This window comes from Mus caroli, unplaced genomic scaffold (genome assembly GCF_978045245.1).
Source record: "Mus caroli unplaced genomic scaffold, Mus_caroli_1 scaffold_17, whole genome shotgun sequence".
NCBI lineage: Eukaryota > Metazoa > Chordata > Mammalia > Rodentia > Muridae > Mus > Mus caroli.
The window spans coordinates 30,720,408-30,738,682 of record NW_028227272.1 but is presented as its reverse complement, the minus strand read 5'-3'; the positions used below and the strand labels follow the sequence as shown (position 1 = coordinate 30,738,682).

Below are 18,275 nucleotides of genomic sequence, written 5' to 3'. Positions count from 1 at the left end.
CCAGTCTGGGTCTCACGATGTAGCCTCCCAGGCTCCCCAGTTTTAACACTTGGTTCCCAGGGAACGGAGCTGTCTGGGGAGGTTTAGGAGGCACAGCCTTGCTGGAGGAGGTACATCACGGGGGCAGGCTTTCAAAGCTCAAATTCTCTTGGCATTTCCAGTTTGCTCTGTTTTGTGCTCACAGCAAAGGATGTGAGTTCTCAGCTCCCTGTTCCTGCCGCCATGCCTGCTACCTGCCACCATGCTGACTCCACCATTACGGACTCTAACCGTCCAGCCTGCAAGCTGAGACCAATTCTTTCTTCTCTAAGTTGTCTCAGTCCTGGTGTCTTCTCAGAGCAACAGAAAAGCAACTAACACATCTGGTATCTTGACACAGAGACTGGAGATCTGGAAAAGTCATTTTGTAATGACTTCAACTGAACCCTACACGGTCCCCTTGGTAGGTGAGCTGTAGCCGTTAAATACAAAGTTGGTTTAGGAGACTCATAAGCAGTGGTGTGAGCTGGGGCCCCAGTGACATTTATAAAACATAAACATGCGCGTGGCTTGTGACGCCACAGCCAAAGGCCTCATGACATAACTTGAGGGTGGGCTGCTTGGTCCCAATGCCCAGCTTCCATTGATGTCAGCCGTAGACATAACTAGTGAACCAGCCATAGAGAAGAGACCAATGGGCATCTCTCCAGAGCATCCAGAGACAAGGTACACCTTAGGACAGAACTGCTACTCCTGGTGGCCTGAGACCTGCTGGCTGTGGTTAGTAATTGCCTAGATCGGTAAGAAGTTATTGAGTGTCTCTTTGTGCCTTAGGTTCTAGCTTTTCCCACTTTAGGAGCAGAGGTGGCCTCTGCCAAAGCTACCCCATTCACCTTTCCAACCCAGCTTCTCTGTCAGAGACAATCATTCAAACCCATGACCATGGAGCCACAAAAGCCACAAGAGCCACACCAACCGCTGGAGCTGGCCTGTCTGCACTCTCAGCCACCCTTAAACAAGAATGCAATCCTTCTGGGCTCAGCCCCGTGTCAGTCCAAAACTCTCCCCTGTACTACGAACGAACGGAGACTAAATTAACAAGAAAGTCACACTGCTTTGCTTGGATATTTACCCCCCAAGTTGACAATTTCCATTTCTATAGCATCTTAATGTTCTAAAACATCTGTGTGGGAACGGGTGTTCATGAGGGAAGCTGGCACAGCCTGGAATCGGATTTCCTAATTAGCAGCTGCTTCAGCAGCAACTCTTCCAATCCCCAGCCCCATCTCAGCCACCTTCCGCATCCCAGTGAATGAGTGTGTGTGTGTGTGTTAAGCTAGCCTTGCTCCTGAGCAGCAACGGTATCCAAACAATCCGATTCCCCCTGGAGATCTCACCCCTACCCTCACCATCCAGCCCTACAGAAGGCCAAACGTCAAGTGCAGCCTGGCATCATCTTGTGTTTAGAAGGCAGAGTTGAAGGATAAGCCCTTTATTTCTCCAGTGTATTCCATGAGGTTGCAGGTCATTGGCTGGTAGAGCTGAAGGGGGGGGGGGGGGCGGCAAACCAAACCAACCAACCAACCAAACAAAAAACCATCCCTCTGGCTTTCAAACTTCAGGTTTAAGGCAACTTTGTTTCTCTCTAAGAGGAGGGAAATGTGTCTTATTGCAAGGGCTTTGAAACCAGACTTGCTGTGCCAACAGCTGTAGATTAGTCTCTAGGAGACTGAGCAAGAGGATGTCTAAACCAGCTTTCCAGCAGAGATGATGTCAACGGATGCTGAAAGGAACTGCAATAGAGAGTGGCATGGGCACGGAGAATGAGTTTCGAATGAGTTTCGGGGGAACTCGAAAAGTCTGCTTCCAACACGTGAAGCTGAGGAGATGTTTTGACTTCCAACAGCAAACATCTGGCTAATGCCTAGTATCAATGATAAAAAAAGAAGGATGGCAGATGGGGGATGTAGGTGGAACTGAGGATCAGGTCTGATTTAAAGGATTTCAGTCTGCCAGCGGCAGGGACACAGACGACAAGGATGTAATTTCAGGGCCTTGGAAGAGGAAGATGGTATAAGCTGAAGGGTCCCAGGGGTCCACCAGCACCAGTCCTGCAGAATGGCCACTTAGTCTATTGGAGAAGGATGAAGGTCCTGGGACCTTCTGCAGCCATATGGCCCTCATCCCCAGCCCTGGAACTTCTCCAACCCTGCTTCTCTCTCATTGGAGCACCCCACTGCCCCCCAGATCCTGAACTTGAAAAGCCCCCTTAGAGCTTTTGTCTGGCACCTGGCACCTATGGGGTATCATGCTTATGATTGAGTTTCTCTGTAATTGTAATATTGTTCCTAAAATTGGAGTGCTCACATAGGGAGGAGAGAAAAGTCTTAAGGAAGAGGGAAATCTTTTCCTCTCCCTTTTCGGTTCTTTTAGCCTGTGGATTGCCACCTACGGAAGAGAGGCAGAACATAGAGCTCACAGGTCCTTCCCACAAGAATGAAATTATGCTTTTATCCCAAGAGAGCCAATTAAGAATCCCACACATTTCCCTAACCTAAAGCACTTTATACAGGAGAATTCAAGGGGCCTAAATTGTCCTTCTAGATCCTTACATTCTGAGTAGGCAGTCACGAGGGTAATTCTTCCCTCTTTAATAGAAGGGGAAACTGAGGCACAGCCCTGAAGTCACCAGGCAGGTTAACGCTGAAAATGGTGGCAGATCAGAGGCTACAAGTCCACACCTTTATGTCTGGTGTCTTTCCCAATTAATCGCCAATAAAACTAGTGGGTGCCCAGAAGAGAAGCCTAGACAGCTCCTCCTGAATTAATTGACAGTGTGTGTCCAAGTCACTTGCTACAGCTTTGGTTTTTTTTTTTTTTTTTTTTTCTTTCGACACAGGGTTTCTCTGTGTAGCCCTGGCTGTCCTGGAACTCACTTTGTAGACCAGGCTCACCTCAAACTCAGAAATCCGCCTGCCTCTGCCTCCCAAGTGCTGGGATTAAAGGCATGCGCCACCACTCCCAGCTTGCTACAGCTTTGTGCTAATCATTCTGGCCAGTGGCTAGGTTAGCATTGGCGTCTCCCTAGTCCTCTCTAAAGGTGACGAGGTCCTCTAGGAATCACTGTAACGAATTAAGTCTTAGCTTTGGATGACAGGACAGAGGAACAAGAGGGAGAATTATAGTTCTAAATCCACTGTCTAGCCAGCGAGTTGCACGTATGGATTCAAACTAACGGTTCTAACTCCCATAGGGACGGCTACTACTATGGGGGTGGGGGCAGCAAGGGCTAGGAAGATGCAGACGGACTGGAGTTTAGTATATGTGCTGCCAGCAGGAATGTAAACATGGTTCAGCCGCCGTGGAAACAGTGAGGCAGTCCCTGCAAAACTTAGACAACACAGAGTTAGCAATATGGTCTCCAGCAATCCCACTTCTGGGTCTCTACCTCATCGGACGGACAGCGGAGACCCGAACAGATAACTGACACCCGTTCACAGCAGCAGTATCCACAGCAAGTCAGAGATGAAAGCAGGCAGTGGAGGAGAGGGTTAACAGGATGTGGTATATGCAGACAATGGATATCCTACAGCTACCAATATGTGTAAGCAAACTGAGCCAGACACGAGAGGACCAACCCTGTATGGTTCCACTCGTGAAGTACTTGGAATGAAAACTTCATGGAGACAGAAAGCGGGCCAGAGGTTACTTGGGGCTTGAGGCCAGGGACGATTACTTAAGAGTTTCTGTTTAGGATGAGAGGTTTCCGCAGATGAATGTGACGGGTGCAATCACATTGTGATTGTTGACTGGAACTTGGAAATGGTCAAAGCGGTAACTTTTATGATGGGTATATTTAGCAGCATTGAAAACCAGAACATATATTTTTACTGAACACCAGCCATAGGCTACAAGGATGAGTCAGACAGGGAGAGCTGCTGTAAGGGCTGAGCTGTGTAAATAAGTCAGCTGTGTCCCTCTGGGGTGTGAGAAGCTCAGCGAAGCAGAGCTGGTGCCCCTGGGAGTTTGCAAGGCAAAACCTGGGGCTGGAAAGCCCTCCTTCTGCTCAGAGCTGCCGAGGCCCTCCCCAGGAGGAGTCTCCTGGCCTTCCCCTTCCCAGGAACTCTTCAAATGAGGGGGATTTCAGACAGGATGGCCAGGGGTGGGATACTCTCGGGGCAGGCAGGAACCTGGATGTGTGTGTGTGTATGTGTGTGAAAGTGGTTGCAATCTCCCCAGAAAGGCCTGCACGGCCACTCCAGGCTGTGTTTTGAACTGCTGCTGCGGATGTAATGATTTTGGGTGGAGGACATTTGGGAGCCAAATGATTTTGTGTGAACAAAAGACTCAGCCGTCAATGTGGACAGTCCAGGACTCCCAGGAACCTTTGTTTCGTTCCTTGTTCTTATCTTAAAAGGAGAAGCCCTAAGAAAAAAATCACACACATCACAGAGCCTTTGGATGTAGGTCTGAGGATGATTTTTTATTTTTAAAGTCCCTTGGGGCAGGCTCTATTGACGAAGAGTGTCAAGTTGACAAGGCACACCACCCTCGCTGCCCGTGAGAGCCAGTCTTTGTCAGCTGTTCACTGCCGTGTCCTTTCCTCTCAGGAAGAGACAGATCTGGAGATCTGAACTCAGTCAGGCTAGGACGAGGACTAGCCTGGAGTTGTAAGACTAGGGTCAGCCTCCCAGAAACAGAACTGGCCAGGAGGGGCCCTTGAGGATCACGATGGAGGGAAGTAGCCTACTCAGGCAGGAGAAAAATAACTCATGGGATTCTGTGTGTGTGTGTGTGTGTGTGTGTGTGTGTGTGTGTGTGTGTGCGCGAGAGAGAGAGAGAACACGCGTGTGTCCTCAAGAGAAAGTCTTGGGATCGAGGCCGGAAGACTCCCACTCAGTTAGATAAGAACACATAAAAGCTTTCTGCAATGGGTAGTCTACCTTGTTTTGGAAGGGCACCCGACCTTGCATTTTCTCTGCCCCTCTCATCCTTTGAAAAGCACATGCAAAGGCTGCTGGCAGAGGCTCCTCAGCCAAGGGGGACCCCTGGAAGGACGCCGAGTCTGGCAGCCTGTGCCATGCCTGTCCAAGAGCTGAGGAAGGCACAGGGCGAGAGCAGGCCTCTGCTCCTGTGTGCTTCCCTGTGTTAGCTCACACCCAGAGAGGAAGCTGTGGCAGGGCTCCACCAAAGGAGACCTGCCAGGTTAGTGAAACAATGAAGAGGCAAGGCAAAACATCCTGGTTCCGAGGAGGAAGAGGGGGAGAGAGAGGAGGGCCGAGAAGGGGCAGGAAGAAACTGCCTGGGTGTGAGCCGGGACCTGGGGCTAGGGCTTCCAACATTTACACAGCCCTGTGCGGAGCTTTTCTAAGTTCTGCAGCTAACGTATTCCTAGACCTCTGTGAAGTGGCTCCGGTGGCCTCCAGGGAATCGTGGAAATCTAATTTGTTTATGCTTGTTGGAAAATGAATGGAGTAGACCCTGGTAGGCATGGGGTTCAGGAGGAAGCGGGAAGCGGGTTGGGAACAGAGTTATCAGCTCTCTCTGGGACCCCCCCCCCCGTGGACCCTGACCAGGCATGATTCTTTATCTATCTATATATATATATATATATATATTTTGAGACAAATTCTCTCTCCATAGCCTGAGACAAGGTCTCTCTCTAAATAGCACTGGCTGTCCTGGAACTCACTCTGTAGACCAGGCTGGCCTCAAACACATATGGATCTTCTTGCTTTTACTTGTCGCAAGCTGGGACTAAAGGCATGTGCTGCCACACACAGCTTGCTAAGAAGTTTCTTTAAGAGGAGTGGGGATCACACTCCCATCAAATAGGACCAACAGGTTTCCCCTAGGTGGGCTCCAAGGGTGGGTCACCAAGGGCACTGGGATCTAGACAGGTTTTATAGCCCAAAGGAGGATGCTGCTCTGTGTAGCCCACAGATGAGAGGAGTCTGTGTTCCACTGGGACTTGCGGGGAAGAGGATGCCGGCAAGGAGCGAGGAAGAGTTGGTGGATAACTACTGGCTGGTGAGAGAAGTCAAGTACAGAAATGATGGCAGTTCAGTGTGGGTGGGAGATGAAGGAAGGGCCACCAAGAACAATAGAGGAGCTGGGTAGAAGGGATGTCACATTGCATCTGTAACTGCTACCCATGGGTTTAAACCTGTGACCATCTGGCAGCTAGCAGAAGGGACAGGCCTGAACTACTGAGAGGAGTGAAGCTCCGAGAAAGCAGGTGAAGGCAAGCTGCCCCCTCCATCTTTGCCCTATAGAGTCTATAGGCTCGCAGACCAGTGGAGCTCTCCCTGCCTAGCAGAGTCTGTAGGGTTGCAGACGGGTAGAGCTCTCCCTGCCTACCCAGCATGACTTATCTGCTCCCAGCATGTCCTATCTGCTTTCCTCCTGCCTTCTAGCAAAACCTGGCTGTTTCTTAGAACCAGTTCAGAACTAACCGCCTCTCCAGAGCCTCGTCCCATTGAAAGACGACACCAGAAGCACCCAGAAATAAAGCTCTTCTCCCTTAGGACCACACATTTGCCCTGGGAGACAACTTTCACCAACCTGATCACATTCTGACTCTCCGGTCGCAATCCCATGTCTCTTTCCAGAGATTCTACAGCTCACAGGCGGTACTGCCCAAACAACCCCTGGGGTTAAGCTGGAGGCCGAAGGCCAAGGGAGATGCGAAGGATGCCTCTCTTGGAGGGAGAGAAGGACAGGGAGGACTGGTCACAGCAGCCAGAGACAAGTGAAGGGACAAAGGGACAGAGCGTTTAAAAAGGCCGCTGACGTTGACTACAAACATCCCTTTTCTCCTCTTTCTTTCCGATTGTCTCCTCATCCTGCCGTGTCAACCTTCATGAAGCCCTGTCTTAGACTAACAGTCTGATACAGCATTAATAATAAACAGTGTGTACATGTCTACAAAGCATGGCCATGTGGTTTTATTTCAAGCTTATAACCATGAAATCAACAGGATGGGTTCCGTTATATCTGTTTTACAAATGTGGAGGCAGGTCCAGAGCAAATGATACGCCCAAGGTCTTCATTCACAGTACTGTGTTTATGAGTGCCGTCATTGTCACAATTGTTAAGGAGTGGGAAAGATATTAATGGCCTCATTACAATTTTTTAAAAATACATTTACCTTTTTTTAATGTGCAATGGTGTTTTGCCTGCATGTATGTCTATATGAGAGTGTCAGATCTTGGAGTTATAGACAGTTGTAAGCTGCCATGTAGGTGCTGGGATTTGAACCCAGGTCCTCTGGCTGGACAGTCAGTGCCCTTAACCACTGAGCCATATCTTCTGCTCCTAATGGCCCCATTTTTAACATAACCCTGAGACACTAAGAAGCAGCCTGCCCCCACCCCGACCCCCACCCCTCGGCCACATGGCTAGACAGAGAAGGGGCTAAGACCAAAGTCCTCTGACCCATGTCAGAGTCCTCGAGCCACCGTTGCCATCTCTCTACAGGGCCACCACAGACAACAAACAGCACTCTATGACCACAAGGCAAGCCTGTACTATAAATAATTTCCTACAAGCCACAAACCTCACCTATGAGGGTATGAGCCTTTTCAAAGAAGTCTCATCGGGACAACACTTAGGCCAACATTTCTGTTCCTGCTCATGTGACTCCCCAAAGTCTGACAGTGTTTAATATGTGCACACACCCACACAGACATGCACATATGCACATAATTAAAAATGAAACACACATGCTTAAAAGAAGGACCCACCAGAGGTTCCCACCTAGGACAATGCCCATCGCACACAGAGCGGCAAACCTGCTCCTCAGAGGTTTATTACTGCACAACCCCACCTCACGTGACTGTTTCCTTCCCATCCCATTCCCTTCCTATGGGATCATCCCATCCCATCTCAGATGGTACCAGGCAGGGATGGCTGCACTGAGCTTTTCTGGCTTTGAATCTGGCTCTTTCTGCTCTGTTTAAGGCTAAGGGTGGAGAGTTCTAGGGATGAGATGGATGAGGATGGCGGAGCTCTGGAATAGAGGAAGGCCAGAGGTCTCTAGGATGCAGACTTGAGCGTCTTGCTTTTAGAACTGGTACCTGGTCTGCTAAAACACCCAGTGGATGTCTGTGTGCATAGCAGGATGCTATCAACAGTGTCTGCACTGATTATATTTCATCAACCGGACACAAACCTAGACACACCTGGAAAGAGGAGATGTCAAAAGAACTGCCTCCATCAGACTGGGCTGGTCAAAAGAACTGCCTCCATCAGACTGGGCTGGTCAAAAGAACTGCCTCCATCAGACTGGGCTGGTCAAAAGAACTGCCTCCATCAGACTGGGCTGGTCAAAAGAACTGCCTCCATCAGACTGGGCTGGTCAAAAGAACTGCCTCCATCAGACTGGGCTGGTCAAAAGAACTGCCGCCTCCATCAGACTGGGCTGGTCAAAAGAACTGCCTCCATCAGACTGGGCTGGTCAAAAGAACTGCCTCCATCAGACGATGGGGTTGTGGACAAGTGCGTAGGAGCATTTTCTTGATTACCATTTGAGGTGGGAGGACCCAGGTTACCTGTAGGCAGTGCTGCTCATAAGGAGGTGTTTCTGGGTCATATAAGGAAGCAGGCTAAGCAAGCCCAGGCCAGCAAACCAGTGAGCAGCGCTCCTCCATAGTCTGTTTCAGTTCCTGCCCTGACTTCCCTCAGTGATGGACCATAAGATGTAAGATGAAATAGACCCTTTCCACTCCAATGTGGTTTTGACCCAAAACAGCAGAAACCAAAGTAAGACAGTGTGCCCAGTGCAAACAAGCCCTAGTTTCAGCAGCAGAAGAATTTCTAGTATTTATAGTGCTTTCCTGCTGGGCTCAGAGCTGGGGGCTTGACAGGGCAGATGGCCCATATACTCCCTGGGAAGGGCTCTTTAATTGCCCACTTAAGAGATGAGAAAACAATGGTACAAAGAAGCGAAACCTTCAAAGTCCCATAGCTGGCAAGTGGCTGCCACTGAGCTTGGACACCAGCTGGGGTCAATGCCAGTAAAGGTAGCAGGACTCTAGTCACACACTGGAAGTCTTACTCTATGGTGACAATAAATGCCATGGTGGCTCCAGAGGCTCTAAGAATGAAGCCTACAACCCAAATGAAGTTACTCCATCCCCTTCTACTTCCCAGGGAGAGAAAACAGAGGCTTTAACCCTGTCCAAAGCTCATCCCTCCAGGCAACAGCCTAGCACTCTCTTCTGAGCACTTTTTACTCTTTCCTGAAACTCGGATGCGTCCAAGGATGGTGGTAGCAGGATACCCCTGAGCACGGAGTCACACTACTCATCTTCCTCCTCGGCCTTTACCTCCCAATCTACCAGAAACACGGAGGAGACATACGTCAGCTTACCAAAGCCACCTCTTCACCTCCAGAAGCTCGGCTCCTTCCTCACACAGAGATATCCCGGGATTTCTGAGCAAGATCAGAGCACCCCTTTGCACCCTGCCCCCTAGCCCTAACAGTCCCAGGAAGGAAAAACGCGGAGATAGCCCATGTTTTCCCGTGCTATCTCACTGTATGCTTTCCTCAAGAACGCCACATGATCAAAAGGTAACAATAATGCTACTGAGTTCAAGGATCCTAGAGCTGAAATATAAAGCAGAAAGAGCTCTTCTGTTTTTAGCAGCCTCGGTGCATTTAGCTGATGGTCTTTTAGCTCCCTAAAGGATCTGGTAGTCCTAGCCCTACAGCATGGGGTACAGCCCTGCTACAGTCCCTCTAGGGCATGCAAAGGAAGTGTGACCTTGTTCCAGTTTTCCTGGCCCTTCAGGATCCAGTCCTCACAGCCAACCTGCCTTCCTTCCAACACTGACATATTAATGCATTTGTGACAGGGGAGCTACAGGAAGGGACACCTGTGTCAAGCCTCTAAGATGGAGTAAGACAGGAGTAAATTTCGCATTTACACACACACACACACACACACACACACACACACTCAGGCATGCACACACGCACTGACTACTGGTTATGATCGTGTGATCCTAGTACTTGGGAAGGTAAGGGGGCAGGATCCCAAGTTCAAGGCCAGCCTGGGCTACATAGCGGAACGCTGCCTCAAAAACAACAAAGCAAAAGAAAACACTGTCTGCTCTGAGAAGCAAGCGGAGTTAGTTAGCATCAGAGTCTAGAAAGGCAGTAGTGTTGCCCTGCAGAGCTATTAGCGGTTTTAAGGTAAGAATCAGGTGACCTGAGTCACACTTTAAGAAGTTCACTGTGGCTTTCCTGAGCATCCGTTAGTGGGAAAGGGTGGATGGGGTGAACGGAAAGGGCACGGGAGACACAGAGGGCAGAGTCCTGGTCTATGTCAGAAGCACAGTCAGCCTGTAGAAGGCCAAGGAAGAAGACATCCGGGCTTCTGGGTTAAGTAGGTGGGTGCTGCTCCTGACATGGGTGGTCGGCTTGCAGGGGAGAATCGGTGGGCGCTAGATCTTTCTGATCGTCTTTCTCCATTTCACTGACCAATCTGCTACAGGGATACCACATCGGATGCCACCCACGCTCACCATGCCACCCACAGGCTTCACTTTACACCCTACCTGTCCCAACTAAACAGCTCAAATAAAACAGAGTGGTAGCTGCCCAGCCACTTCCTCCCCAGTCTCCCTGCTCACGCTGACCTGGATCTAACAAGGGCAAAGGATGTGTCAGCAGAAACGCGCTAGCTTATTCTCACAGGTAGATGGAGAGCCTCCAGGTTTCATGGCTATCCTGAGTATGGTACTGAAGTGTTCTTCCGACCACAGCCAGTTTCCAAACCACCACACTTCCCACTGTGCCTCCCCGCCCTGGCTGGTGCCTGGGTCACTGCTTCTTCCTCTTGTCATCTAGACTGGGTGCTCGCCACCCAGGCTGAGCTAGCTTCCTCTTCCTATGTGGCTTCAACAACTGCCCTTCCAGGACGAACCTGACCTGGCTTCTCTCTAGGTCAGGTCCCTACTATCAAGGCACTGCAGAATTCTTCTGCTGGGACCTGCTGCCTGTGGGTCTTTACAGTGAAAAGCTGCAGCAGGAGACACCTCCTTACACTGAAGGACAAGTCCTCTTGATAGCCTCCCCTCTCCTCCCCTCTTCTCCCTTCTCCTCTCCTCCCCTCCCCTATCCTCCCCTCCCCTCCTCTCCCTTCTTCTCCCCTCCCAGCATCTCCTTGGCTGGCAGCCTTGGGCTCTCCTGTTATCCCCCTGAAAGGCCTTTGTCTCTCTCACCCTCCATTTCCCACAGCCTCTACTCCAGCCCTGTCCTGACTTTAGCCCATTCCCCCAAACTCAAGGATTTAATATTTCTTAGCCTCCCTCCCACAAGCTCCGGAATACCTTCTGGGCTGGAGTGAGGCAGAGACCTGCCAGGGGTTGTCAGCAAGGCCCAACTCCAGGCTCAAGTAAATATGAACACACAAAAGACACTGCTCTCTTCCCTAAGGCCATGAAGGGCTTGTGGCTCCATTACATGGACAGGGCAGGATTCTTAGGCCCTTCTGTAACAGCCTTAGCTCCCTTCCCAGGCTGTGGTCTATGATAATTTCGCAATCCCAATTCACATCCCCACATCTTCTCTCCTCTGGCCTTGACTGATGATAACCTCTACGTAGAGTCTTGAGCTAATATGGAACCAGCCTAGATGGCTGTCAATAGGTGAGCAGATAAAGAAAAGGTGCTGCCTACCCACGTACATATGTATTCAGCCAAGGAGAATGAAGATACTCTAGAGGCACGCATGGAAGTGCAGATCACACAGAGTGACATGAGCCAGACACAGAAAGACAAAGACGAGTGTTGTGCGACCTATGTTCATAGGTACACATGCACACGCACACTCAGTAGAAGGCATGAAAACAGAGTGAGGACTAGGGGAGAGTAGAAAGGGGACGGGTGCTAGGGGAACAGGAGAGAAACACAAGCAACATATAACACACATGTCAGAAAACGCCACAGGGAAGCCATCATTCTGGACAATAACTAAAAATAAGCCCCCAAAACCGTAAACAAAAGAAGAAACCAGCCTTGAGCTTTTCAACGTGTGAGATTCTGCTAATGCCAAAGTCTTTCCACATCTGTCCACTCATATCCGAGCCAACCTTCCAAAACTCATCGCACCCCCCTCCTTCTTCACGAGGTCCCTCACCCTGCAGCCCCTGCAGTGTACACTTCCATACCACAGCCTGCTCTGCCCATACCATTCCTTTGGTCAGTACCAACGTGGATTTTACTTAGCTTACGAATTATTACTATATTGTTGTCCCACGTTTTACATCCTTGACAGTTGGGCTCCAGCAAGATCATCCCTGGGGAGGAAGGGGACACCACAGATGTGCCTACAAACTCCACGTCACCTGACAAAGCTCTCCAGACAGGGTAAGGCTTTAATAAGTATTTTCTGATTTATAAGCCAATCAAATAAGACATGGATTGCTTGCTCTGGGATCATGATTAGAAGAGATGGTAACCAAGATGCCGACAACCTGCGGAGAAGAGATTTAAAAAAATTTTTTTTTTTTTTTTTTTTTTTTTTTTTTTTTTTTTTTTTTGGTTTTTCGAGACAGGGTTTCTCTGTATAGCCCTGGCTGTCCTGGAACTCACTTTGTAGACCAGGCTGGCCTCGAACTCAGAAATCCGCCTGCCTCTGCCTCCCGAGTGCTGGGATTAAAGGCGTGCGCCACCACGCCCGGCTAAAAAAAATTTTTTTTTAAAATTAGTGTGTGTGTGTGTGTGTGTGTGTGTGTGTGTGTGTTTGCATGTGAGTGTGGGTGACTGTGGAAGCCAGAAGCATTATAATGGTCCTGTGGAGCTGAAGTGACAGGAGCTGTGAGTCTGCCCAGTGAGATTCTAAACCCAGGGAACTAAACCCAGGTCCTCTGCAGGAGCAGTGTGCACTTGAAGCCATTGAGCCACATTCCCAGTCCAGAGAGGGTAGAATTTTTAGGATTATTTTTAGAAGCAGGGAGACATCTGTCATACTCTGACAAAAGGAAGGGAGAAAAGACAGGACAGAAGTCTCTTTGTTCACGTCTATGGGAAAATGAATATTGAGTTGCGCAGATGTTAAAATGGAAGCGATGGGAGGAACTTCTGAACGTGTTTTCATTCCACAGAGCAGGTGCTGAGAGAGCAACTGACAATTGCCAATGTTAGTCACTGTTCCATGGTCCCAGCCCAGAGCCCACAGAATTCAACACTTCATATCAGTGAAAATGAATGAGCTACCCCAGGCACCTGTAATCTATGGACTGGTATACACACACACACACACACACACACACACACACACACACACACACATATATATATATATATATATATATATATATATAGGCTGTGTATCATAATAACAATATAAAACATCATTCTATACATCTATACACTTAAGCACTTTCATGGGCAATCCCTCTACTCGTAAAAATAATCTTAAAATCTTCTCTCTTGGAGTTGGAGAGATGGCTCAGAGGTTCAGAGTGTACAATGTTCTTTCAGAGGCCCTGAGTTCTGTTCTGAGAGTCCACACTGGGCAGCTTACAACCACCTGCCTCTGGCCTCCACAGGCACCTGCGCACGCACACACACACACACACACACACACACACACACTCACATGCACACGCACACAAACATGCACACACTTAAAAATAAAAATATTTTGAAATTATTTTGTGTGTTTTTGTGGTTTTTCTGTTTTGTTTTGCTTTATGTGCACTGATGTTAGGCTTGCATGTATGTCTGTTGAGGGTGCCAGATCCCTTGGGAGCTAGAGTTACAGACAGTTGTGAATTACCATGTGGGTGCTGGGAATTGAACCCTGGTCCCCTGGAAGAGCAGCCAGTGCTCTTAACCACTGAGCCATCTCTCCAGCCTTAGAAATTATTTTTGGAAAAGCTCTCTCCTGTCAGCATCTTGACTGCCACCTCGTTCTAGTCAGGGTCCCCAACTTCACGCAAGGATGTTGAGCTGGAGAACCTCCTAAGGGTCTATAACAAGGTTTTCCTGTCCTTCAGATGAGAAACAGAGACCTCATAACGTGGTGAGATGGGCTAATGAATTTGATTGAAATCATACCCAGTTTCCTTCCTTTCCCTGTAACCTAACCTTGCTAGGCTTCGTCTCCCATAAAGGGAGATTAATGGGAAGCACTACCCTTGGCAGGACTTTGAGGGTAAAATGGGGTAAAATAACATATGTGTTCTGACCACACACAGGTGCTCAAAGGCTAGGAGTTCTAAGAGGGATGTCAGTTAGTTGCCTTCCTGTTGTCTCTGCAGGATTCTTCGATGAAAGGTATCGATTGCAGTTCAAGTGTCCTGCTCATACAGAGAAGATGCTGGGGCAGAGGGAAGATGCTAACTAAAGTAGATAAGGAGTAGCTAAGAACACAGCAACTGCCATCTGCTGCTTCCTTCTTTCTGACCCTGAATAAGGATGCTCTCAGACATCTGGCCAGCACCAGTGGAAACAGAGAGATCACTGGAAGGCAGAGAGGCTCCTGCCCTTGCTCCTGGGTCTAGGAGGCAGTAACTGCCCAGCTGGCATGGGCGCAGTGAAGTCTCCCCTTGTCCACACACAAGTCAGCTGGTGAGCAGAAAACATGAGCTCAGCATCTGCACGCACCAGGAGAGAGGCAAGGTGAAAAGGATGTGGCTTTTCAGCATGCCGCACACCAAGTCTCTCTCTCTACTTGTGACAATCTCTGTCAGAGAAGCGGTTTCTAGATGCCCAGAACTACCTCTCAGCCTCAGCCAGAAGGGTCACACTTTCTTCCCCAGCCAGCCTTCATAGCACCTTGCAGTGGTATTGTGGCAGCCTAGCTAAAGGATGAAGTCGGGCTCCAAAGTTAGAGCAATTTAGGAACCACCACTTAACATCTCAGAAGGGGATGGGCTCATGGCTCTCTTCCTTTAGGGAACCACATGTCTGTAAGATTATTATTCCTTGGGTTGGCTGCTTAATTTAACAAGGCAGCAGCACCATTTCCCCCTCGGGTGGGGAAGTTCTTTCGGAGGATTCTCAGTCTAAGTCCAGCCTCTTTCCCACCTCCCCGCCCCGCAGAAAGTGTGGCCCGTGGACTGAAAAAGTAAACTTAGTTCTCAGCCCGGAGCGATGGCTCTGGGGGACCCTCAGTCATAGGAAAGCCGACACAGAGAGAGGAAATCTCTAGCTCTCGGTCTCTTTTCATTGATGGCTGAAGCAGCAAACACAGCGGAACCGGGTGACAGGTGGGTCACAAAAGCCAAATAATGGCTATACAAACAGGGGGCAGTTCTCCCTGGAGGACAGTGTGACACAGGCAAACAGCTCACAAATGGAATGCAAACACAGCCACCCAGCAGTGGGAACCTTGAACTCTCTGGGGAGAGAGGAGCTAGAAGGACCCTCTGAAAAGAATTAAGTCTCTGCTACTCACCAGGGAATATTTGGAAGCCCAGACCGTGATGACCAGGCACTGGCCACCAGCACCCCCAGAAGAAGTGGCTCAGGGAACCCAACTGTCAGCTTAAGGGTATTATTTGTGTGAGTCAAGGTTCACTACCATCAAGAACACTCATCTCCTTAAACACAAAAAACGTGGCTGCAGAGCATGAGTGACCATCTGCCCGGGTATCAGGGAGGCTGAATGTCTGCAAAAGGACCACCAAGGATTTCTGCAGAGGTGAGGGCCTAGCAGTGTGTAATGGCCAGTGGGGAGTGGGGAGGAGATCAAAGTGGGCCAGGAAAATTTTAAGAGGTTGCTACAAAACTCTGGCTCCCTGAGGTCGCTGATTGCTGTTGTGTTGTAGCTGCTTGTTTGCTGTGTCCTTTTCCTAAGTGACATCGTTTGAGGCACTAACAGAAACCCGAGAGGCAGTGCCTAGATCTTCGGCCACACTGATAACTTCTCGGAGGTTTCAACAGGTCATAGAGTGCACCTCTTCTAACTTTACCTTTTAAACACCCCTGCCCAAGACTGGGCCTTAGAGCAATAGAGATCAGGAAACCTTCTTAAGAGAAAGTCTGGATTATTCTTGCCCCTTCCTGGGTTCTTCCTCTGCCTGAAGCCTCTATCCTGCGTTTTCCCAAACGAACAGAACAGAGCAGTTCTAGCACCATGGCTGTGAAGGCCCGGCTCTTGTAAGGCCCCCATTCTTACCTTATCTCCCCTAACTCAGGTGCTACTATAGCCTGATGCTACACTCACGCCTGTGTGAGCCTGGAATAGGCTCTGCCATTGGAAGGAGATCCCTGTGCCAGCCTCAAGCTGGAGCCCAGCATCCCTGCTCCCTTCAGCATCCCTGCTCCCTTCATAGCCCCTCACAAGATGGAGCCCTCAGCCTGAGTACCAGTTAGTGGCACCTGCCTTGGGTTCCCAGGTGGCCATCTGAGTTATCAGTTCCTTACACACAACTGTATCTAGAACAGTTAAATGTCTTCTAAGTTCTCAATTCCTTTCTCTGAAAATCAGTCATCAAGATTATGGAAGTCGGGGCTGCACAGCATGTCTGTAAGGACCTTCAGCACAGCTTTCCCTCCCTTTATTCACCCTTCCTCAGTTTCCCTCTCTGTCTTGGACCAGTGACTCAGAAATTCACAAGGCTAAGGCAGTCTGCGGAGGGGAGATTATGGTTCAACTGAGGCTTTATGAGGGTAGAAAAGTTTCTCTTACTCAATTCTAGGAAGTAGTACCTCTACGTTCTAAGGATGAGCAAGTTTGGAGAAAGTTTGTAAAACATGTAAGATGGACAGACAGACAGACCGACAAGAAGTGGAAACTGGACAAAACCTTGGCAGTCCCAGCCGTGTGGCAACAACAGAGCCCGATGTGTGCCCTCTGCCTCTTACGGGAGGACAAATGGCTAACAACACCTAGGCTGGTTTGGTTCACAGCACTTTCTACTATTTTTACTTTCATTTTGTCACCTCTTGTCACTTGGAGGCAGGGAGGAATGGGGCCCCTCCATTCCACAGATGGGGAAACTGAGAGCCAAAGATGAGACACAGCCAAGGTCGTGTGGGGGTTACATTAGAATCCCACCCAGGCCGTGGCATTTTCTTCCAACAGAAAAAGGAACTAGAAACAAAGGAGGCAGGCACAGGAGCTGAGTCCCCATTCTGTGACCAGGACAGGCAGTGCCTGCCTGCACAGCAAGCAGCTGGCTGGGGGAGGAAAGGGCCCCAGGACAGTCCAGAGCCAGCCAGTGGCTTCCAGGGGTTTGACCTTGCAGGGCCCCCAACCCCATCCCAAGTAACCCTGCTCCTAAGGTTAACTGGGTAGCTTTGTTTTAAAGCGCACTCTTTGTCCTTTATGAAGTCCTAAGTACTAGAAGCATTCCAAACTCCGAAATCCGTTATTTACTTATACTGGAAAGTCAGGCTTTAGACCAGTAGAGACCAGTTCTAAATCTGGGGGCTGGGGGTTGGGGGCTGAAACCGAGGGACAGCAGCCAGAAGTTACCACTCCCCATGAGGTGAGAGAGGCTCTTTGGGGTCTTCTTTTTGTAAGAGTGAGAAGGGTGTGGGCTACCCCAGAAGAGAGTTTCCTTCCAAAGCTCAGGGAGGGAACGCATGTGAACATTTTATATTCCAGTGGCCAGGGACAGCGTTTCTCCGTCCTGGGCCACCCTCAGGGTTCCACCCACGAGGGTCCACGGAGCCTCGGCCGGGATGGGGCAGCCGCGAAGCGCCCACGCCCCCTGACCCTCGCTGGAGACTCTCACTCACCCGCGCTCACGCCTCTGGGGACACGGCCGGAACGTCCCCGCCGGGTCGTGACGACCGGTCCGGGGGCCGTATGTCCGGCGCCAGGCGGCGAAAGCGGTCCCGCGACCGGGAGGAGTGTACGATGGGCCGGGGAGGGAAGGGAGCCCCGCGCCCCGGGGGCGGCGGGCGGCAGCAGCAGCAGCGGTAGCAGCAGCAGCAACAGCAGCGACGGTGGCGGCCACCGCGGGGCGCGCGGCGTGGCCATGGTGGCGGCGGCCGCCCGCGCTCACATGCCGGGCGCCGGGCCGAGGGCGGCGGCGAGCGGAGCAGGGTGCGAGCGCGCTCTCAGCCGCAAAAGTTGTGCGAGCCGCGGGAGGGCGGAGGCAGCCCTGGTGCTGCCACACGCCAATCAGCCCGGGCGGGTCGCGGGGCGGGCGGCTCCTCCTCGGTTGACATCACCCGCCCCGCGCGGGGGCCCGGGGGCGGGGAGAGGGCAGGAAGAGGGCGGGGGCGGTCTGGGTCTCCCGGGTGAGTTCACGGAACCCCCGGGTGAACTCATGGAGCCCCCTGCGACTTTTGTCACAGGGCCCACACCCTGGAGTATCGCTTTGGCT

The 18,275-nt window shown here is 50.5% G+C and overlaps 1 protein-coding gene across 3 annotated transcripts in view; it reads right to left on the bottom strand.

Moving 5' to 3' along the window:
• Positions 1-18,047, bottom strand: part of Heg1 (heart development protein with EGF like domains 1) — an 84,376-nt gene extending 66,329 nt beyond the window's left edge. For 2 of the 3 annotated variants that reach the window (XM_085832292.1, XM_021184955.3), the window contains exon 1: positions 17,683-18,047. In XM_085832292.1, coding sequence (XP_085688418.1) covers positions 17,683-17,926 — 244 coding nt within the window. In that variant the 5' untranslated portion in view covers positions 17,927-18,047. The remainder of the gene's footprint in view (positions 1-17,682) is intronic. The other variant, XM_021184954.3, reaches the window with a different exon arrangement.
• Positions 18,048-18,275: the final 228 nt, after the last annotated feature.